Source organism: Staurois parvus, unplaced genomic scaffold (genome assembly GCF_062004578.1).
Source record: "Staurois parvus isolate SC_StPar_1 unplaced genomic scaffold, SC_StPar_1.0 ptg000059l, whole genome shotgun sequence".
NCBI lineage: Eukaryota > Metazoa > Chordata > Amphibia > Anura > Ranidae > Staurois > Staurois parvus.
In genome coordinates this window covers 11,558,355-11,576,170 of record NW_028317855.1, presented here as the reverse complement: position 1 = coordinate 11,576,170, position 17,816 = coordinate 11,558,355, and the positions used below count along the sequence as shown (strand labels likewise).

Here is a 17,816-nt window from a genome sequence, read left to right as displayed (position 1 = left end):
GGTTTGGGTGGAAGACAGCCGCTGGAAGCTGCCTAGCGGCAGATTTCTATGCAACATGTAAAGAGGGACTCGCTTCCAAAGGGGTTGTATCCCAATTGTAGGTGGAAGTGCCCGGTGTCCAAAAAAAGCGTCACTTGTTTTTTATAATCATTTATTGAAAATAAAAGTATACAAGTAGAGCCAACGCGTTTCAGGGGGATTGTCTCCCCCTTCTTCAGGGCCATATTTCTTGGAGAATGATTATGATGTGAGAGGGTTACATTTATTTGATCAGCTACTAATTATGTGACTTCTGAAGGCAATTGGTTCCACTAGATTTTAGTTAGGGGTATCAGAATAAAGGGGGCTGAATACAAATGCACGCCACACTTTTCAGATATTTATTTGTAATCAATTTTGAAAACCATTTATCATTTTCCTTCCACTTCACACTTTTGTGCCACTTTGTGTTGGACTATCACATAAAATCCAAATAAAATACATTTACATTTTTAGTTGTAACATGACAAAATGTGGAAAATTTCAAGGTGTATGAATATTTTTCAAGGTACTGTATTTTTATACTGAAAGGAGTTCAGTGAACTTACAATCTTACCGTATTTTTCGCTGTACAAGACGCACTTTTTCTTCCCCAAAACTGGGGGGGGAATGTCAGTGCGTCTTATAAGGCGAATATGGAGCGGCCGGTCCGGTATTTCCACCGCGGCCGTGTCAGAATACCGGGCCGGCCGCTCAGCTCTGCAGCGGGACCTTACCTGTTCCTCTATCCAGCGGCGTGCTGTCTTCCCGGCTTCTGTAGTGTGGGCACTGGGCATGACAGCCGGGTGCCCAGTGCGCATGCGCGAGAAGCGGTGCGCTTTGTGAATGGTAAGGCGGTACCTGGGACACATGACAGATCCCAGAAGCCGCCGGACCAATCACAAAGCGCAAGTGCTTCTCACTCATGCGCACTGGGCACCCGGCTGTCATGCCGAGCGCCATTACAGAAGCCGGGAAGACAGCGCGCGGCTGGATCGAGGAACAGGTAAGATCAAGCAAAAACTCTGCGGAAGTAAGAGAGGGTACCTGTCAAATTCAGGTACCCGCTCCCCACTTCCCCAAAGGTCAGCAGTCATCTGTACTGTCCGCAGTCTCTGGTCATCCCTGTGCTGTCCGCAGTCTCTGGTCATCCCTGTGCTGTCCGCAGTCTCTGGTCATCCCTGTGCTGTCCGCAGTCTCTGGTCATCCCTGTGCTGTCCGCAGTCTCTGGTCATCCCTGTGCTGTCCGCAGTCTCTGGTCATCCCTGTGCTGTCCGCAGTCTCTGGTCATCCCTGTGCTGTCCGCAGTCTCTGGTCATCCCTGTGCTGTCCGCAGTCTCTGGTCATCCCTGTGCTGTCCGCAGTCTCTGGTCATCCCTGTGCTGTCCGCAGTCTCTGGTCATCTCCTGTGCTGTCCGCAGTCTCTGGTCATCCCTGTGCTGTCCGCAGTCTCTGGTCATCCCTGTGCTGTCCGCAGTCTCTGGTCATCCCTGTGCTGTCCGCAGTCTCTAGTCATCCCTGTGCTGTCCGCAGTCTCTGGTCATCCCTGTGCTGTCCGCAGTCTCTGGTCATCCCTGTGCTGTCCGCAGTGTCTGGTCATCCCTGTGCTGTCCGCAGTCTCTGGTCATCCCTGTGCTGTCCGCAATCTCTGGTCATCTCCTGTGCTGTCCGCAGTCTCTGGTCATCCCTGTGCTGTCCGCAGTCTCTGGTCATCCCTGTGCTGTCCGCAGTCTCTGGTCATCTCCTGTACTGTGTCTGCAGTCCATTAGTTCAGAATTTTTTTTTTCCTGTTTTCTGCCTCTAAAACCTAGGTGCGTATTATGGTCAGGTGCGTCTCATACAGCGAAAAATACGGTATTTATTTTCTATTTACCGTCTATCACACTGTAAAATGCATCAGCGCCTCAACACACTAAATGCCGGAAAATCAGTCCATTAGAATGAATGAAACACCCTTGTACAAGAATAATGATGAAATTAAAGACTTATGTCAGATTTGTGTCTGTACTGTGCATTACCAATAACAGCGATTATTATCATTACCCATAAATGAAAAATGCTGGAAAAGAAAAATTATATATAAGCATTTCACCTACCACATCCTTTTTTTTTTTTTTCATTTTACAAAGCACTGGTGTCCAGCTTTTTTGGAGTGATGTGTAGAACCTATGTACAGTATTCCTTTATTAGTTCTCCAAATCTTAGGTCTTAGAGCACTTAAACACTATGAAAGCCACATTTACAACTAAAGTGTATGCCAAGTCAAATACAACATTTAAATATATTCTTGCCCATGCACCTGTACAACTAGATATTTTGTATTAAAACTCTACTAATCCTCTAAATTTTACCTGGTAATCCTGCCAGTCACAGGTCTGGTATGAGGTTCTCTTTTGTAGAGTGACAACACTCACCCACTGTCTGCCATATTGCAGTGACTATCAAACTTTCATAGGTATTCATGCAAAAAGACTATGGGCAGCCACACTGCCTTGTGCACCAAAAATGAGTTATAATAGTAATGCACTGTTTAAAGCTGAACTCCGGGACCATAAAATATTGCCTTAAATGGCATTTGTATTTTTTCTTGAATTTTGGTGTGCTTTGTGTTTCTTCAAGATCTTTGCTACTTTGCCTCTGTGCAGGAGCTTCCTGTAATAAAGACCGTTTACTGATACTCTCACTCCTTGTGCAGGGTGACTGGCCTTGTCTTCATTGCCTCCCTTATTTGTCTGTAGTGTGTGGAGTTCATTGGCCCCTCCCACAGCTCTTTTCTCTGCACAGGCTATGTACAGCACGGTGATGATGTCACTGCTACTTTTACAAGGTAATATCTGGGTTTCCAAATGCATTTGGTTCACACAAAGTGGATTTATATCTATTTTGGCTATTGGGGAAATTGAATAATCAATTTTGTGTCCGAGGTTCAGCTTTAAGGATATTTCTATTTTTTACATCACTGGACACACACACAGAGCAGGCTTAATAAACATGTCTACCTGCTTTATGTGCCAGCTGTAGCTGAATAGACACTGGAAAAAAAAAAAAAAAAAAGACAGGAAGTCCTCCCCTATGTTACCCTGCCTCCCAAGGAAAGCATCGGTTTATCACCAGTGTCAGAAGGTGAGGTTAGAAAACTCCATCCCTGCAGGTACCTTATAGGTTGGATTTTGTCTTTCCTCCAGTCTGGAGTAGTTTTGAAGCTGGTCCTAAGTACTGTTAAGGGGCAGATTTCGACCTTGGTGATATTTTTTCCAGAGACCAATTGCTTCCCATTCTCTGATACAAGCATTTATTTAAGGATTTGTAAATATGGTTTCTACATTTAGGTATACTTTGCCTCTGTGGGATGTCCATTTGGTATTGTTAGCCTTGCAGACACCACCACTTGAGACAACCCAGGAACTTCTGTTACTGCTTCTGACTCTGAGTATTGTCTTCATGGTCGCTATTGCCTTGGCATACAGAGTATCGGAATTGGTGGCTCTTTCCTGTAGGGAGCCGTTTCTGATACTCAATAACAACAAGGTAGTGCTTTGTCCTCATAGGAGACACGTAACTCAGGTAGTCATGTTTATTAAGGATGCTCTGTGTCCCAAGAAGTACTCCAAAAAATTAGAGAAGTACAAAAATCCAGTTTTGTACAATGTTATTTGTTGGTCTTTTGCTTTTAAATAAGGTGTGGTAACTTACCTTGATAAGATACCAAGTAGCAGCAACAAAAGCAACTCTGAATGCTCAAAGTGTATTTCCACCTCTCCAGTTCTATTTGAAAAACCTAATTAATGTTATGCTTTCCAGTTCTCACAGCATACCCAAATAGAATTATTTTATAAATATTTCTTACCTTTCTAGCCTTTTCTTTGTAGTAGATTTATATAAAGGACTCTAAATGCATTAACATATCATTCAAAACCCAAGGCCTGAAATCTTTAACCCATTGTTAGGAAATAATGTGTTCAATTCTAGTTTACAACCAATAAGATCTGCCAGCACAGTACAGACTTGATTATGGTAAAACATGTTTAAGTTATGCTCTGAAATTGGGAACATGTAACAAATATAAACTAGGTCAATAGAAAAGCAGATAGTTACACACTAGTGACATTATATCCAACGTTATTAAGTGCAGACATGACAGATAACATCTGACTTTGTTAAACCCAGATATGGCAAACTGCAGCCCTACCTAGGACCACCATTCCACCCAGAAAGAAAGGGGTTTTCATAAGCTTGGAACACTGACATCTCTGCACAAATATAAAAAGTTTGTTATCAAAATTTTGCTGCAAAAGGGGAATATATTTTAGGAATCAAGTAGCCCTACATTATATTTTCTATAAATAGAAAAACAGCAATGAATAAATATTGCTAATACATTTGTAGATAATATGTTAGGCATCTGTGCACTACACTGTCCTCAGTCTTGTATATCCTTTCCGTTTTTTTTTATACACCTGGCAATTGGACTTTCATCTTTTACATGGCAGCTAATCCAAAATACAACAGGTCTAGCTTTCCAGCTTGTGAGCCAAATCTAACAGAAAAGGGTGCCAACATAAAAAAAAATATAGCAATCATAAAAGTGTATAAAATATATAGTTATTTTTATGGGGCTATTTTTTAATAATTTATATAATTTCTTACAATGAACTGAACTAGGAAGAGTAGAAAGGAGTGCCCGGCGACCAGGAAATACAAGTTATATTCCTAGTCCATATTGGAAACAACCAGAAGACCATACCCAGAGGTAGCAACCCAGGCCCCAAAAGAGTTATCCGTCACTTTCTTTCAAGTGTGGTGCATTCTATGTGGGGAAAACCAAACACCCATCTCATAAATGAGTCCATGATCATATATACTATACTATACTATATATCAAATGGTAAAATAGTCTCCCCAATTGGCCATCATGTAGGCTTTGTTCACAACTTTCATGTTTCAGTTATGAAATTTATGGCACTTGATCGTGTCTATGAGGATCAGAGAGGAGGTGATTTTGACAAATGGGTTTTACAATGCGAAACCAGATAGATACATTACTTAAAAGCTACTAGCCCACCTGGCTTTAACAAGGTCAACAGCTTTAAATCATTTTTGAAAGAACAAATGAAAACCCCTTAATACAAATAGTCTGATACAGAGACAGCTACAGTGGAAACTTTAATAACATCTTTTACTCCGTCAAGAGATACAGTGGAAATATTGCTATTAAATAGGATAATTATAATAATTGTTAAATCTATTTACTAAAAAAAAGTGAACTATAATGGTGTTGGGCTAGGCTATATTGTGGAACCATTTTAAAGACTTTGTGACAGATATTAAATTGGTTTGAAAAAATATACTGGCATATATTGAGACATAAGAAAAAGTATCATCGTGTTGAGTCCAGATAATGCTATATAAATATAGGTGTTTGTTGAATGTGGGTTTTATCTTTGTTTTGGGTCCGTGCAGTTCTCCGTGTGCCCTCTGGAGGTATTCTAATTCAAACTTCAGGAGAACCTGGAGCCAAATCCCTGATCTGTCAGGCAAGTACTTCCTATGACATTGTCCTTGATGGGCATGTGCGGTGTTGTGTGCATGTGCGGCTGTCACAACTGCAATGACGCACCTCTGGTGCCCTGCACATGGTCTTCATGCCCTAGACATGGTCCACCCACGTTATTCACGCACATCCACGATAGGCGGTGAGTGCACTGCCACCATCCTGGAACTTCTTGAACGCCGTTTGGCGTCCTCAGGTGGCAGTACTTGATGGCTGATTGAGGGGGGTATATTTGGAGGTACTGCCTACTGGGACATATGGCTCCAGACAACATGCACAAGTGATTAATGTGGATGATAGACAAGACTCCAGTACCATATTATGGCAAGCTAAGTGGTAGGACTTCTCACTATACTTTGTGTATTAAGGCTTTTGCTTTCTATAGAGGCTACATATAAAAGTTTATTGACATGGAATTTCTGTCTAATGTTCTGCCTTTTTATTAATATTGAGCTGTAAACTGGCAAACTTTGAAGGGTTGGGAAACCTTATATGCTTTCCACACTAATTAGTTGTTGTTACAAATATGGCCCCATGATAGATTTATACAGCTTGAGGATTACTGCCAGGGACCCCGGGCTCTGCCGCGGCGCACGAATCTGCGCATGCACGGATCGCCCAGGCACATCAATATGAGGGCATTAGGACCTGGGCGTCCGCGGCGGCAATCGCGGCCGTGCATGCGCACTGAAGCACACGGGCGCACGCCTGGCACCAATGACATTGCAGGGCGCGCTGTTTAAACTGGCCAGGCAATGTTCTCATTGCCGCAAGGTCCAGTTTCTGTTACCTGTGTTCCTGTAGTGTGTTCCTTGTTGCCGACCCTGCCTGTTCTGATTCATGCTGACCTTCTCCTGCTCTGACCCCCGGCTCGTTCCTGACCATTCCTCTGCCTGTCGTTACTGTTATTTGGACCTCCTGTTACTGAACCCGGCGTGTAACCTGACTACTCTTTGTCTGCTGCTTTGTACCACGCCTGTCCCCACTGTTACCGACCCGGCTAGTCTGACCACGCTCACTCCTGGCGGTCATCAATCCATCCCGCTCGGACCTGGACCTGTCAACCCCTTCACAGCAGGCTCATCCCTGGCATATACCCTCAGCGGGACCCCTCTACCATAGTTGGGTGCACCCACGGGTCGCGACCTGGTTTCAGTCTTGCACCAAGTCCATCCCCACCATCAAGGGCCCTGGTGAAAAGGCAGACTGGGAACCCCGTTCTGTGGACCACTAGAGATCCCGTTGGGCGGAACCTGACAATTACCCTGTAGAGCTGTTTGTGTGGAGAGGGGGATATATACAGTAGTTATGAGGATTATCCTCCATAATTATCTGTATGTTCATCTTTACAGAACTGATGCCTCTATTAAAACTGCAGACGATCCCACCAATTCAATCTAATTACAACTAATCCCTCTATATGTGTGGTTTTTCCCTGGAAATTGGCCTCATTGTGGGATTTATCTCCTCTTTTACCTTCCCAACTGGAAATGGTTCAGATCTTCCAGGATATAGTGTACACTTAGGTAACTATAAGGACATATTTTGCATGCATGTACAAATATTACATAGTAATTTTGTATTCAGAACAACCTTCATCTATCCCATTCATAGCTCCTGAAGAAGTGGGAGTTTTTCCAAGAAACACGTTGAGCTTATGGAATAGAGAAATTGATATGTTAATGAGGTTAAAACATATATATACGTTTGAAAAATTGTGATAAAGGAAGAGACAACCCACCTTTGATGTGAAATAATTTTTTATGATATATGTACAGGGATAGTGATTTTAACATTTTTCTTTGATGTAAAATAAACTTTGGCTTAATTGTGGCGGGATTTTAAAGGCATCATACAAATGTATAATAAAACAAATTGTTCTGTCTTCTTTCAAGTTGGGCACATATCATTGTAAGCGAAGCCTTTCTATGAGCCCTTTTTCTTCACCCACCTGCGACCAGTGACTGAGTCAGTACAGCGCAATTTCCAACCCTAATGAGCTACAAATTAACTGAAGAAATATGAATTTGATGGGTTAATTTTATTTTAGGTTATGGCCAATAATATGATGAACTGTATCCCATGAAAATTAAATAGTGATTGTTTAGTTATGGTAGTTTTTAAAGATAATTTTTAGATATTATGGTTTTAATACAGTACAACTCTATTGATAATTGTGACCGTTTGTGCCTTTTATATCCAGGATGAAGAGGAATTGCTTGGCGTGCTTATACATTTACAGATTAATAAATAACATACAGCATGTGTGTTTAGCACGACTTCTAAATGCACACAGACTAATCCAATACAGCATTTATCAGGGACGGTCTAACATAGGCCATCCTTCCAAATAAGCTGCATGTCTATGGGATCTTTAGGTCCAATAAAGAACATTTAATCAGGTGGGCTGCTTATAGTCAGATCAGAAAAAAAACGTTTGGGACTGTAGGCCTTCTACATGTTATGTGCAATTAAACCATGGCAACAACTGTTTGTGTAGTATTATGTTCAGCAGACTGTCTTCTTCTATTGTTGTGACTTAGATGACGTTCAGAGCACATTTTATGCCCAATTCATGCAAAACTCCACGTAATCCCAAGGGGTTCACATACTTTTTTTTGCAACTGTATATATATTGGTTACATCTTTTTTCTGTAAATATTTTTATTGCACCCTTTTGACCTTTTAGTAATAAATCTTTCTTTCTGAAAGTGTTGAACTGTTTCTATAGCTCGTTAATGCAACTTACAGATTTCTGCCTCTAAGAAAGCGCTACTGTGTTTGTCTAACCCTCTGTATAACCTGTCTGCAGTGACAGTGCTATACGGTGATTATCTCAACCATCATAGTGTTATTGCTGATATTGCCGAGTTTCCTCTTTCTCTGTACAAAAAGGAGGTGGTGGCAGTGTGAAAGGTTAATTGCGTAATCAACCTGACCCAGTAACAATTGCATTCAGGCTGCCGGTACATTGATTTGTGGTCCATTAGCTGGAAAATCATTGTGCAGGGTGCAGCTGGGCGTGGCATTGTTATGCACGTAACATCGCGGTTTCAGATTGGCTAGTCCTTCGGTCATGAGTTTGGTGAGAAGGTCAGGGGTCTGACGTGCGATCGTCACACTCTTACCATCAAAATGTGATCAAAAGGCCTTCTAAGAGAGATAATTCAATTGCCACCAATCCTTAGGTTGATCCACAAATGTTATATCAGATGCCAGACATCCTATACTTCCAAGTTTTGTACATTGCTTCCCAAAGCCAATCATAGGTAATCACTCATAGAAAAGATTACATTTTGATGACATTTTGATAGTAAGAGTATTCACTCTAGCCACATAGAAGTGTCCACAGAGTAGTGTTTATATTGGAATGTACACAGAGTGCTGCACTAATTCACATGTTTTCACAATTTTTCACATATGTATATGTGGTTTTGATTATTGTTGCACTGAGGATAATACACTATTTAGTTTTTGTATTTCTTGAGGTACACAATGATATTGGATTTAATTTTGAGACTATCACATTGAAGATTATTTGAAAGGATTTACTGACATTAAAAAGGATTCATGATTCATATTTTAGACTTTCAAGGGTGAAATTGGGACTTTTAAGTGTCAAAGGATAGGGTATTAATTTTTCACAATCTTAATTAATTTTCACAAGTTTTGTTTTGTTCCAATATTTGAATACCGATTTTATTCAGTTTATTTTGTACTGGAACATAGCAAACTGCATCAAAACTGCACCGTAATGGAGTGTGGTGTGAACTGCAAGCAAAAATGTATCCAAAATGCATCTGGAGTGCATTTTTGTGGTGTGAACTGGCCCTAAAGCCATAAGTGTCCAAAATACCTTTCCTTTGTTTTCATATTAATTGTATATTTAATTTTTAAACTGTACATGTGCCTATAGCTACGGATGTGTTTACATTGTTGATAGATTTTGAAAACAGCATTTGTGCCTATTTTTCTGCCAGACCGTAGGGTCTTGTTTTTTGTACCTATGTGTTTGAATTCCTCTAGTGGATATCCCCTTACCTTCTGCCTTAGGCCCAATGCACACTGGGTGTGTTTTTGTCGTCTGAAAAGTCGGAATCAGCTGTCGAAAGCACTATACTATCAATCAGACCGAACCATTGTTCCTCACATTGAAATTTTCATATGATTTTCCTATCGTGTTTAAGGGGCATTAAACTTACATCAGAATCAAAACTAAACAAGACAAACAGACTGAAGAATTCAAACCGCCAGCTATGCGCACTCTCAATCTCATGAGTGAGGCACCTGATTAGACCATTCTTGCAATAGGGTGTAGCCTCAAAAGATCTTTCAACTCTCCTGCTATCATCTTATCTAGATCCTAATGCCACATTCCAGGGCTTAATAATTCACACGATAGGAGGTTACGTAAAGAACTTCTTTTCTCCACTTTACCGAAATCCAAAATACAAGACTGCATCATAAAATTCATTCAGGGGCAGAGACCTTAGTGCCGACGTCATGCAGCTGCATGATATTGGTCAGCAGTGGCTTTCAATGCGAGTTACAGCAATTTTGCATTAATATATGTATGTTTGTTTGGCATGCTATGTATGTGATTCTCATGGTGCAATAAATGCTACACTATTACCATCTCTGATGTCTTCAGTGTGAGCTTTTTTAGCTGCAGCTTAGATCAGTGCTGGAACTGGAGAGAAGAGCACTGTGGATGGATGCATAGGCTAACTTGGCTGACACCTACTTATGATGAAATGCTAAGCTTGCTACACAGTTTCTAGCATATTTTCTGGTGAGTGCTCATATCGTGAGGTGGTGGCTGGTGTTTCTTTACACTGACAGAAGTCTGACAACAATCTGAGTCATTGGTGGCGGATTTATAATACATATGTTTTTTGGACTACACAGGACTTTTTAGTACTTCATACACTTTTATACATAAATAATTTACCTTTATTGTGATATCATACTGCAATATATATTTGTGTTGATTTTTGCACTTTACATACAGTGGGGATCGAACGTTTGGGCACCCCAGCTAAAAATTTGCATTAATGTGCATAAAGAAGCCAAGGAAAGATGGAAAAATCTCCAAAAGGCATCAAATTACAGATTAGACACTCTTATAATATGTCAACAAAAGTTAGATTTTATTTCCATCATTTACACTTTCAAAATAACAGAAAACAAAAGAATGGCGTCTGCAAAAGTTTGGGCACCCTGCAGAATTTATAGCATGCACTGCCCCCTTTGCCAAGCTGAGACCTGCCAGTGTCATGGATTGTTCTCAATCATCGTCTGGGAAGACCAGGTGATGTCAATCTCAAAGGTTTTAAATGTCCAGACTCATCTGACCTTGCCCCAACAATCAGCACCATGGGTTCTTCTAAGCAGTTGTCTAGAAAACTGAAACTGAAAATAGTTGACGCTCACAAAGCTGGAGAAGGCTATAAGAAGATAGCAAAGCGTTTTCAGATGTCAATATCCTCTGTTCGGAATGTAATTAAGAAATAGCAGTCATCAGGAACAGTGAAAGTTAAAGCAAGATCTGGAAGACCAAGAAAAATATCAGACAGAACAGCTCGCAGGATTGTGAGAAAAACAATTCAAACCCCACGTTTGACTGCACAATCCCTCCAGAAAGATCTGGCAGACACTGGAGTTGTGGTACACTATTCCAGTATAAAGAGATACTTGTACAAATATGGTCTTCATGGAAGAGTCATCAGAAGAAAACCTCTTCTACGTCCTCACTACAAAAATCATCGTTTCAACTTTGCAAATGAACATATAGACAAGCCTGATGCATTTTGGAAACAAGTTCTGTGGACTGATGAGGTTAAAATTGAACTTTTTGGCCGGAAAGAGCAAAGGTACGTTTGGAGAAGAAGGGGCACAGAATTTAATGAAAAGAACCTCTGTCCAACTGTTAAGCATGGGGTTGGATCAATCATGCTTTGGGGTTGTGTTGCAGCCAGTGGCACAGGGAACATCTCACGAGTAGAAGGAGAAATGGATTCAATAAAATTTCAGCAAATTTTGGATGGTAACTTGATGCCATCTGTGAAAAAGCTGAAGTTAAAGAGAGGATGGCTTCTACAAATGGATAATGATCCTAAACACACCTCGAAATCCACGGGGGATTACATCAAGAGGCGTAAACTGAAGGTTTTGCCATGGCCTTCACAATCTCCTGACCTCAACATAATGAAAATCTATGGATAGACCTTAAAAGAGCAGTGCGTGACAGACAGCCCAAAAATCTCAAAGAACTGGAAGACTTTTGTAAGGAAGAATGGGCAAAGATACCTCAAACAAAAATTGAAAGACTCTTGGCTGGCTACAAAAAGCGTTTACAAGCTGTGATACTTGCCAAAGGGGGCAGTACAAGATATTAACTCTGCAGGGTGCCCAAACTTTTGCAGACACCATTTTTTTGTTTTCTGTTATTTTGAAAGTGTAAATGATGGAAATAAAATCTAACTTTTGTTGACATATTATAAGAATGTCTAATCTTTAATTTGATGCCTTTTGGAGATTTTTCCATCTTTCCTTGGCTTCTTTATGCACATTAATACAAATTTTCAGCTGGGGTGCCCAAACTTTCGATCCCCACTGTAGATATGTGACTGATTGCTGCACTTTGTAATTGTTGCACTCTGATTCTGTGGTGCTGTAAGTGATTATCTGTATGGTTTAATAAGGTTTTGTAGATCAACCTTTATGCTAGCAGTCTCCTTTATCACAGACTAGACCTTTTATATTATATAATTGGATGATAAAAATCTGGCCAACAACCATTTTTCAAGGGATCCAAATGCTGTCTTGAGGCATGACAATAAACTACATGAATTTCAAAAAATTTGGAAAATGGAGTGTGTGTGTCTGTCTGTCTGTACTGATGTACAATAAAACAGAGCCAGCAGTACATGGCCAAGTTGTGCAAATATAACACATCGTGGGATGTGACTCCCTTATTATATTTAAACCTGGCAACAGATAAAGTGGCAGTTAAATCATTGGCAATTGTTTGCATTGTTGAACAACTCCGACAGCTTGTTGGGAAGTTCCAGTTTGGCCAATTGACTACTGTCCCTATGAACGATTTGCTGCTGGGGTTGCAAACTATTCAGACAGTTAGCCTTTTTATGTCCTTGGTTTTATAAAACCCAGTTTTATTGGGTATTTAGATGACAAAATAAGCAGCATCCCCTTTGGTTAAGGGTTTGGGGCCTGTTCCAGCCAGACATTGATCTACCACTAATTCTCACATCTCTGTTCAGCACTGGATTAGACTGTGTGACTACATTGTGCCAGATCGCAGTCAGCCTGGGATAATCCCAACAAGCTTCATCTCGTCTTCTAATAGGATTGTCCAGGATTTTATCATCAACTATTCCTTTATTCAATTATTTTCATTATCTAAATGATTACATTCAACTGCTAATTCAATGTATTAGATTAGAGGCCAATCCATCTGAGTGTTAATTATCCAAAACATGTGATCTCAGCAGCTGGTTGTGCTGCTTTTTGGAAACACGTTGTTACTGCTAAACCAATTTCCAAATAAACAGTTTATAAAACATTCATACACACAATTTCCAACCTGCTAATAGGTCATACAGCATATTCATGTTATGTTAAATTATATAGCTGGGTAGTAGTATACATTATACAGTATATTGTCTGCCGTTTCATATTTGAAATTGCACAAATACAGCTGTGAAACATACTGTTTTCAACTTCTGTACACTAGGGATGAGCCCAGGTGTATGTGGATCATTGTCCCACCTGAGCTTTCCTGCCAGAAATCGCTCACTGCGCACCACGGTTGATGCATTCTGCGTGCCACAGCTGCGCAAGTACAAGGGAAATTTAAACGTGCTGCTGTGGGGTGGGGAATGCCTCAGCCACTTTTGATTGGTAGTGCGCAGTGACAGCTTTCTGGCAGGATAGTTCCGGTTAAGCTCATTCCTACTCAACACAAAGTATGCTAGTTTCTGAGTGCACCTCTGTTCACCACTTTGAAATAAAAAGAAATTTAAAAAAACAGTCAATTATGGGTATCTGTAAGAAATCTACAACTTCGCTCTTAGCTTGTTATAGTTCATCCTTTACTTTCAGCAATAGGTGAATGTACTGTTATTTATCTGTACACCCACAAAGACTAGTCTATGCACTGCCTGAGCTCAGGGCAGTATCCTTGTCACTTCCTGTGAAAATATTCAGCATCTAAAATGTACACTAACTGGGTAAGTCGTGAAGGAAAGAGATAATTTAACAACAGCCACTGGGACAAAATAATTTCAGTGCTAAACAGATAAGCAGCACATACTAAGCACTAAATGCAGTAACCGCAAGAAACCAAATAGAATTCGTTTTACTGCAGTCAGACCAGCACAATGGGCTCTGCTTAGTTGCCATGGGTCATTATCATTAATCCTTAATCCACCTTCCACTTATAATAAAAATAGACAGCATTATTTTTACAGATACAAATAATCTGTTGCTTTCCTTACCTACATTTCTTAAACTTTGCACAGTGACAGCAAATCCTTTTGTTCTGGGTAGGAGGTGATATTTCAATTTGGGAAGGCCTTTCGCTTCTGCAACTTGCATGCTGATTTCATGTTTCTTCTCTGTGAAGCGTGTGCCCTCGCAGTGAATTAGAAACTAAAATGAAAAGACACAATTAGTACTGTTTTGTGTGTACATACTCGACAACAAGATTTGTTAAAGAAGTTATGAGTTGCTAATATTGAGTAGAATTCAGTCTTTACCTATGTGAGAGGCTCCTGTGTTGGAGCCCATCAGATAGAGTTTTAAAGGGAAATGAAGAACCACTCTTTTCGTGGGTCCCCAGTATTCCACTATACAGCCTTAGCAGCACAGTATGCATAGTTGGGGGGGTGAGGAGGGAGGTTGTATTGTAGGAATTAGGTAGACTTTTTTGTCAGTGTGAAGCCCAGTCAAAATAAAGTGCATCTAACCCCAAGAACAAAAATGATATGTATTGCAGCTACCATGCATCCATGTTTCATTTATTTTCACCTGTTGATCTTGTCAGTAACACTTCCTGTTCTATGGTGACAACACTCACTAACTCTACTATATGTATGGAGCAACAGCATTGTTATTCTAGGACAGGAAATGTGTTAATACTATAGACCAACCCCCCGCCCCCCCCCCCCCCCCCCCCCGCCATCTTCATAAGATGGAGGGATGAGTTCTGTATCTCACAGAGGTAGTTCAGATAAAGAGGCCAGATATTGGGAAATGTGCATTTAATGGAGAGATGTAATAAATACATATAGTATATTTTTTTTGCCTAGACATACAGTACATTTTAAGGCTGCCAGCTGTGAGCTGCAGATTAGATTGCCTTTAGATAGATAGTTGACAACCCTCTAATCCACATATGGGAGCTATATGTTGGGTGTGAAATGGGATAGGTGTGTAGGGTGAGTTTCATACTGTGGTGTGTGGTATGCGGAGCACATTATTGGTTCTTGGTGTGGGCTGCTGAGGGAAAACTGATGCATGCTGCTGAATGTAACAGGGTGCGTGATGGGCTATGCTGAGTGCATTTGTGTTACATATTGTGGTGTGCTGAGTGTATTTTAGAGAATTGTGCTGTGTTCTATGGTTATTTTGGGGGTTTTTGTTTGGGGGGGAACCAGGTGGAATGTGTCCAGCCTATCACATGTTTTCACCAGAGTATTCTCTGCCTGACATATAACTGCTGATTAGCAGAGTGTCATACTTCTGCTTGGGGTAGGTTTCGTAGGATGTCGTTCTTGAAGAATGGAAAAAGATATTGCAATATGTGATGCCGCCAACTTGTGCATTCCATGCCTAGAAAACTTGGTGATGTTTTTACAAATCACAGAGGTCATACAAAATACTAGTTATATTATTAACCTTACTTTCATGTAATGAGCTAAACAAATGTTCTATAAAACTTAGTTTTGTCAACATTTTGGAAATAGTTCTTGAGTTCATTGAGACATTGATTAAAATCTTACTTTTCAAAAGGGGTGTACTTATTTATGCTGAGCACTGTATACAGTGAGGAACAGAAGTATTTGAACACTCTGCCATTTTGCAAGTTCTCCCACTTAGAAATCATAGAAGGGTCTGAAATTCACATTGTAGGTGCATTCCCACTCTGAGAGACAGAATTTAAAAAACAATTCAGGAAATCACATTATATGATTTTTAAAGAATTTATTTATATTGCACTGCTGAACATAAGTATTTGAACACCTAAGAAACAGCAAGAATTCTGGCTCTCAAAGACCTGTTACTGTGCCTTTAACCACTTGCCGCCCAGCCACTGTTGATATACGGCGGCAGGGCGGCACTGGCAGGCAAAACCACGTTTTAAAACGTGTGTTTTGTAAACAAATAGGGGGCGCGCGTGAGGCGCCCTGCCGCCCTATCTGTCCCACCGATCACCGCGGCAGATGTGATTCGCCGGGTCACAGCCGGTCCTTACCGGCTATCTCCCGGCGATCGGCGGAAAACAGTGACAGACAGCACAGCTGCAGTAGCTGTGCTGTCTGTCACTTCCCTGTCAGCTCGAGGATGAGCTGATCGAGAAATAACAGTTTCTCTTTCTCGATCAGCCTTGTCCCGTCCAGTACACACCCCCGCACCCTAGTAAAACACTCCCCTCACTCCTATAACCCTTCCCTGCAAAATAAAGTTAACCCCTTCCTCCCCATTGCCATTAGTACAGTGTCAGTGTCTTTTTTTTTTTGCACTGATCACTGTATTAGTGTTTTTGGGGATGTCAGTGACCCCAAGTCAGTACCCCCCAATGTCAGAATGTCCGCCGCAGTCCCGCCATAAGTCGCTGGTCGCTGCTATAAGTCCCTGATCGCCACCATAATTCGCTGATCGCCGCCATTATTAGTATAAAAAAAAACTAAAAATCCCAGTATCTTTCCCGCCATTTGTAAACGCTATAACTTTCACGTAAACCAATTAATTTACACGTATTGGGTTTTTTTTTAGAAAAGACATGTCGCAGAATGCACTTTGGCAGAAATTTATGACTAAATTTGATTTTTGCATTTTTTTTTACTGGACATGTTTTATTGCAAAAAGTCCAAAATATTGTTTTTTTTCCCTCAAAATTGTCAGCCTTTTTTTTTATAGCGCAAAAAATAAAAACCGCACAGGCAATAAAATACCACCAAAAGAAAGCTCAATTTGTAAGGAAAAAAAGGATGTACATTTCATTTATGTATCGTATTACATGACCGCGCAATTGTCCGTTAAACTAGCGCAGCGCTGTATAGCAGAAAAATGGCGTAAATTGCAGTATTTATACCATAGTTTGTAGACGCTATAACTTCCACACAAAGCAATCAATATACACTTATTGGGATTTTTTTTACCAAAAACATGTAGCAGAATACATTTTGGCCTAAATTTATAACCAACTTTGAGTTTACTATATATTTTTTATAGCTGAAAGTAAAAAATATTGTTTTTCTTCAAAATTTTTGGCCTTTTTTTGTTTATAGCGTGAAAAATAAAAAGCGCACAGGTGATCAAATACCACTGAAAGAAAGCTCTATTTGTGTGAAAAAAAGGACGTAAATTTCGTTTGGGTGCAGCATTGCATGACCGCGCAATTATCAGTTGAATTAGTGCAGCGCCGAGTAGCAAAAAGAGGCCTGGTCATTAGGATGGTAAATCCTCTGGAGGTCAAGTGGTTAAAAAGGTCCACCTCTACTCCACTCATTAATCTAACTTAGTAGCACCTGTCTGAGCTCTTTAAAGACACCCGTCTACCCCACAGTCAGTCAGACGCCAACTACTACCATGGGCAATACCAAAGAGCTGTCAAAAGACACCAGAGACAAAATTGTGGACCTCCGCAAGGCTGGAAAGGGCTACGGGGCAATGCCAAGCAGCTTGGTGAAAATAGATCAACTGTTGGAGCAATTGTTAGAAAATGGAAGAGGCTAAAGACGACTGTCAGTCTCCCTCGGACTGGGGCTCCATGCAAGATCTCACCTTGTGGGGTATCACTGATGATAAGAAAGGTGAGGAATCAGCACAAAACTACAAGGGAGGAGCTGGTCAATGACATGAAGAGAGCTGGGACCACAGTTTCAAAGGTCACTGTCGGTAGAACACTACGCCGTCATTGTTTCAAATCATGCAGTGCACGGAAGGTTCCCCTGCTCAAGTCATCACATGTTCAGGCCCGTCTGAAGTTTGCAAATGACCA

General features: G+C 40.8%; 1 protein-coding gene across 2 annotated transcripts in view; it reads right to left on the bottom strand.

Moving 5' to 3' along the window:
* AGPAT4 (1-acylglycerol-3-phosphate O-acyltransferase 4) overlaps positions 1–17,816 on the bottom strand; it is a 128,876-nt gene that overhangs the window by 39,796 nt on the left and 71,264 nt on the right. For both annotated transcript variants that reach the window (XM_089668606.1, XM_089668607.1), the window contains one exon: positions 14,089–14,242. In XM_089668606.1, the coding sequence (XP_089524732.1) occupies positions 14,089–14,242 (154 nt within the window). The remainder of the gene's footprint in view (positions 1–14,088; positions 14,243–17,816) is intronic.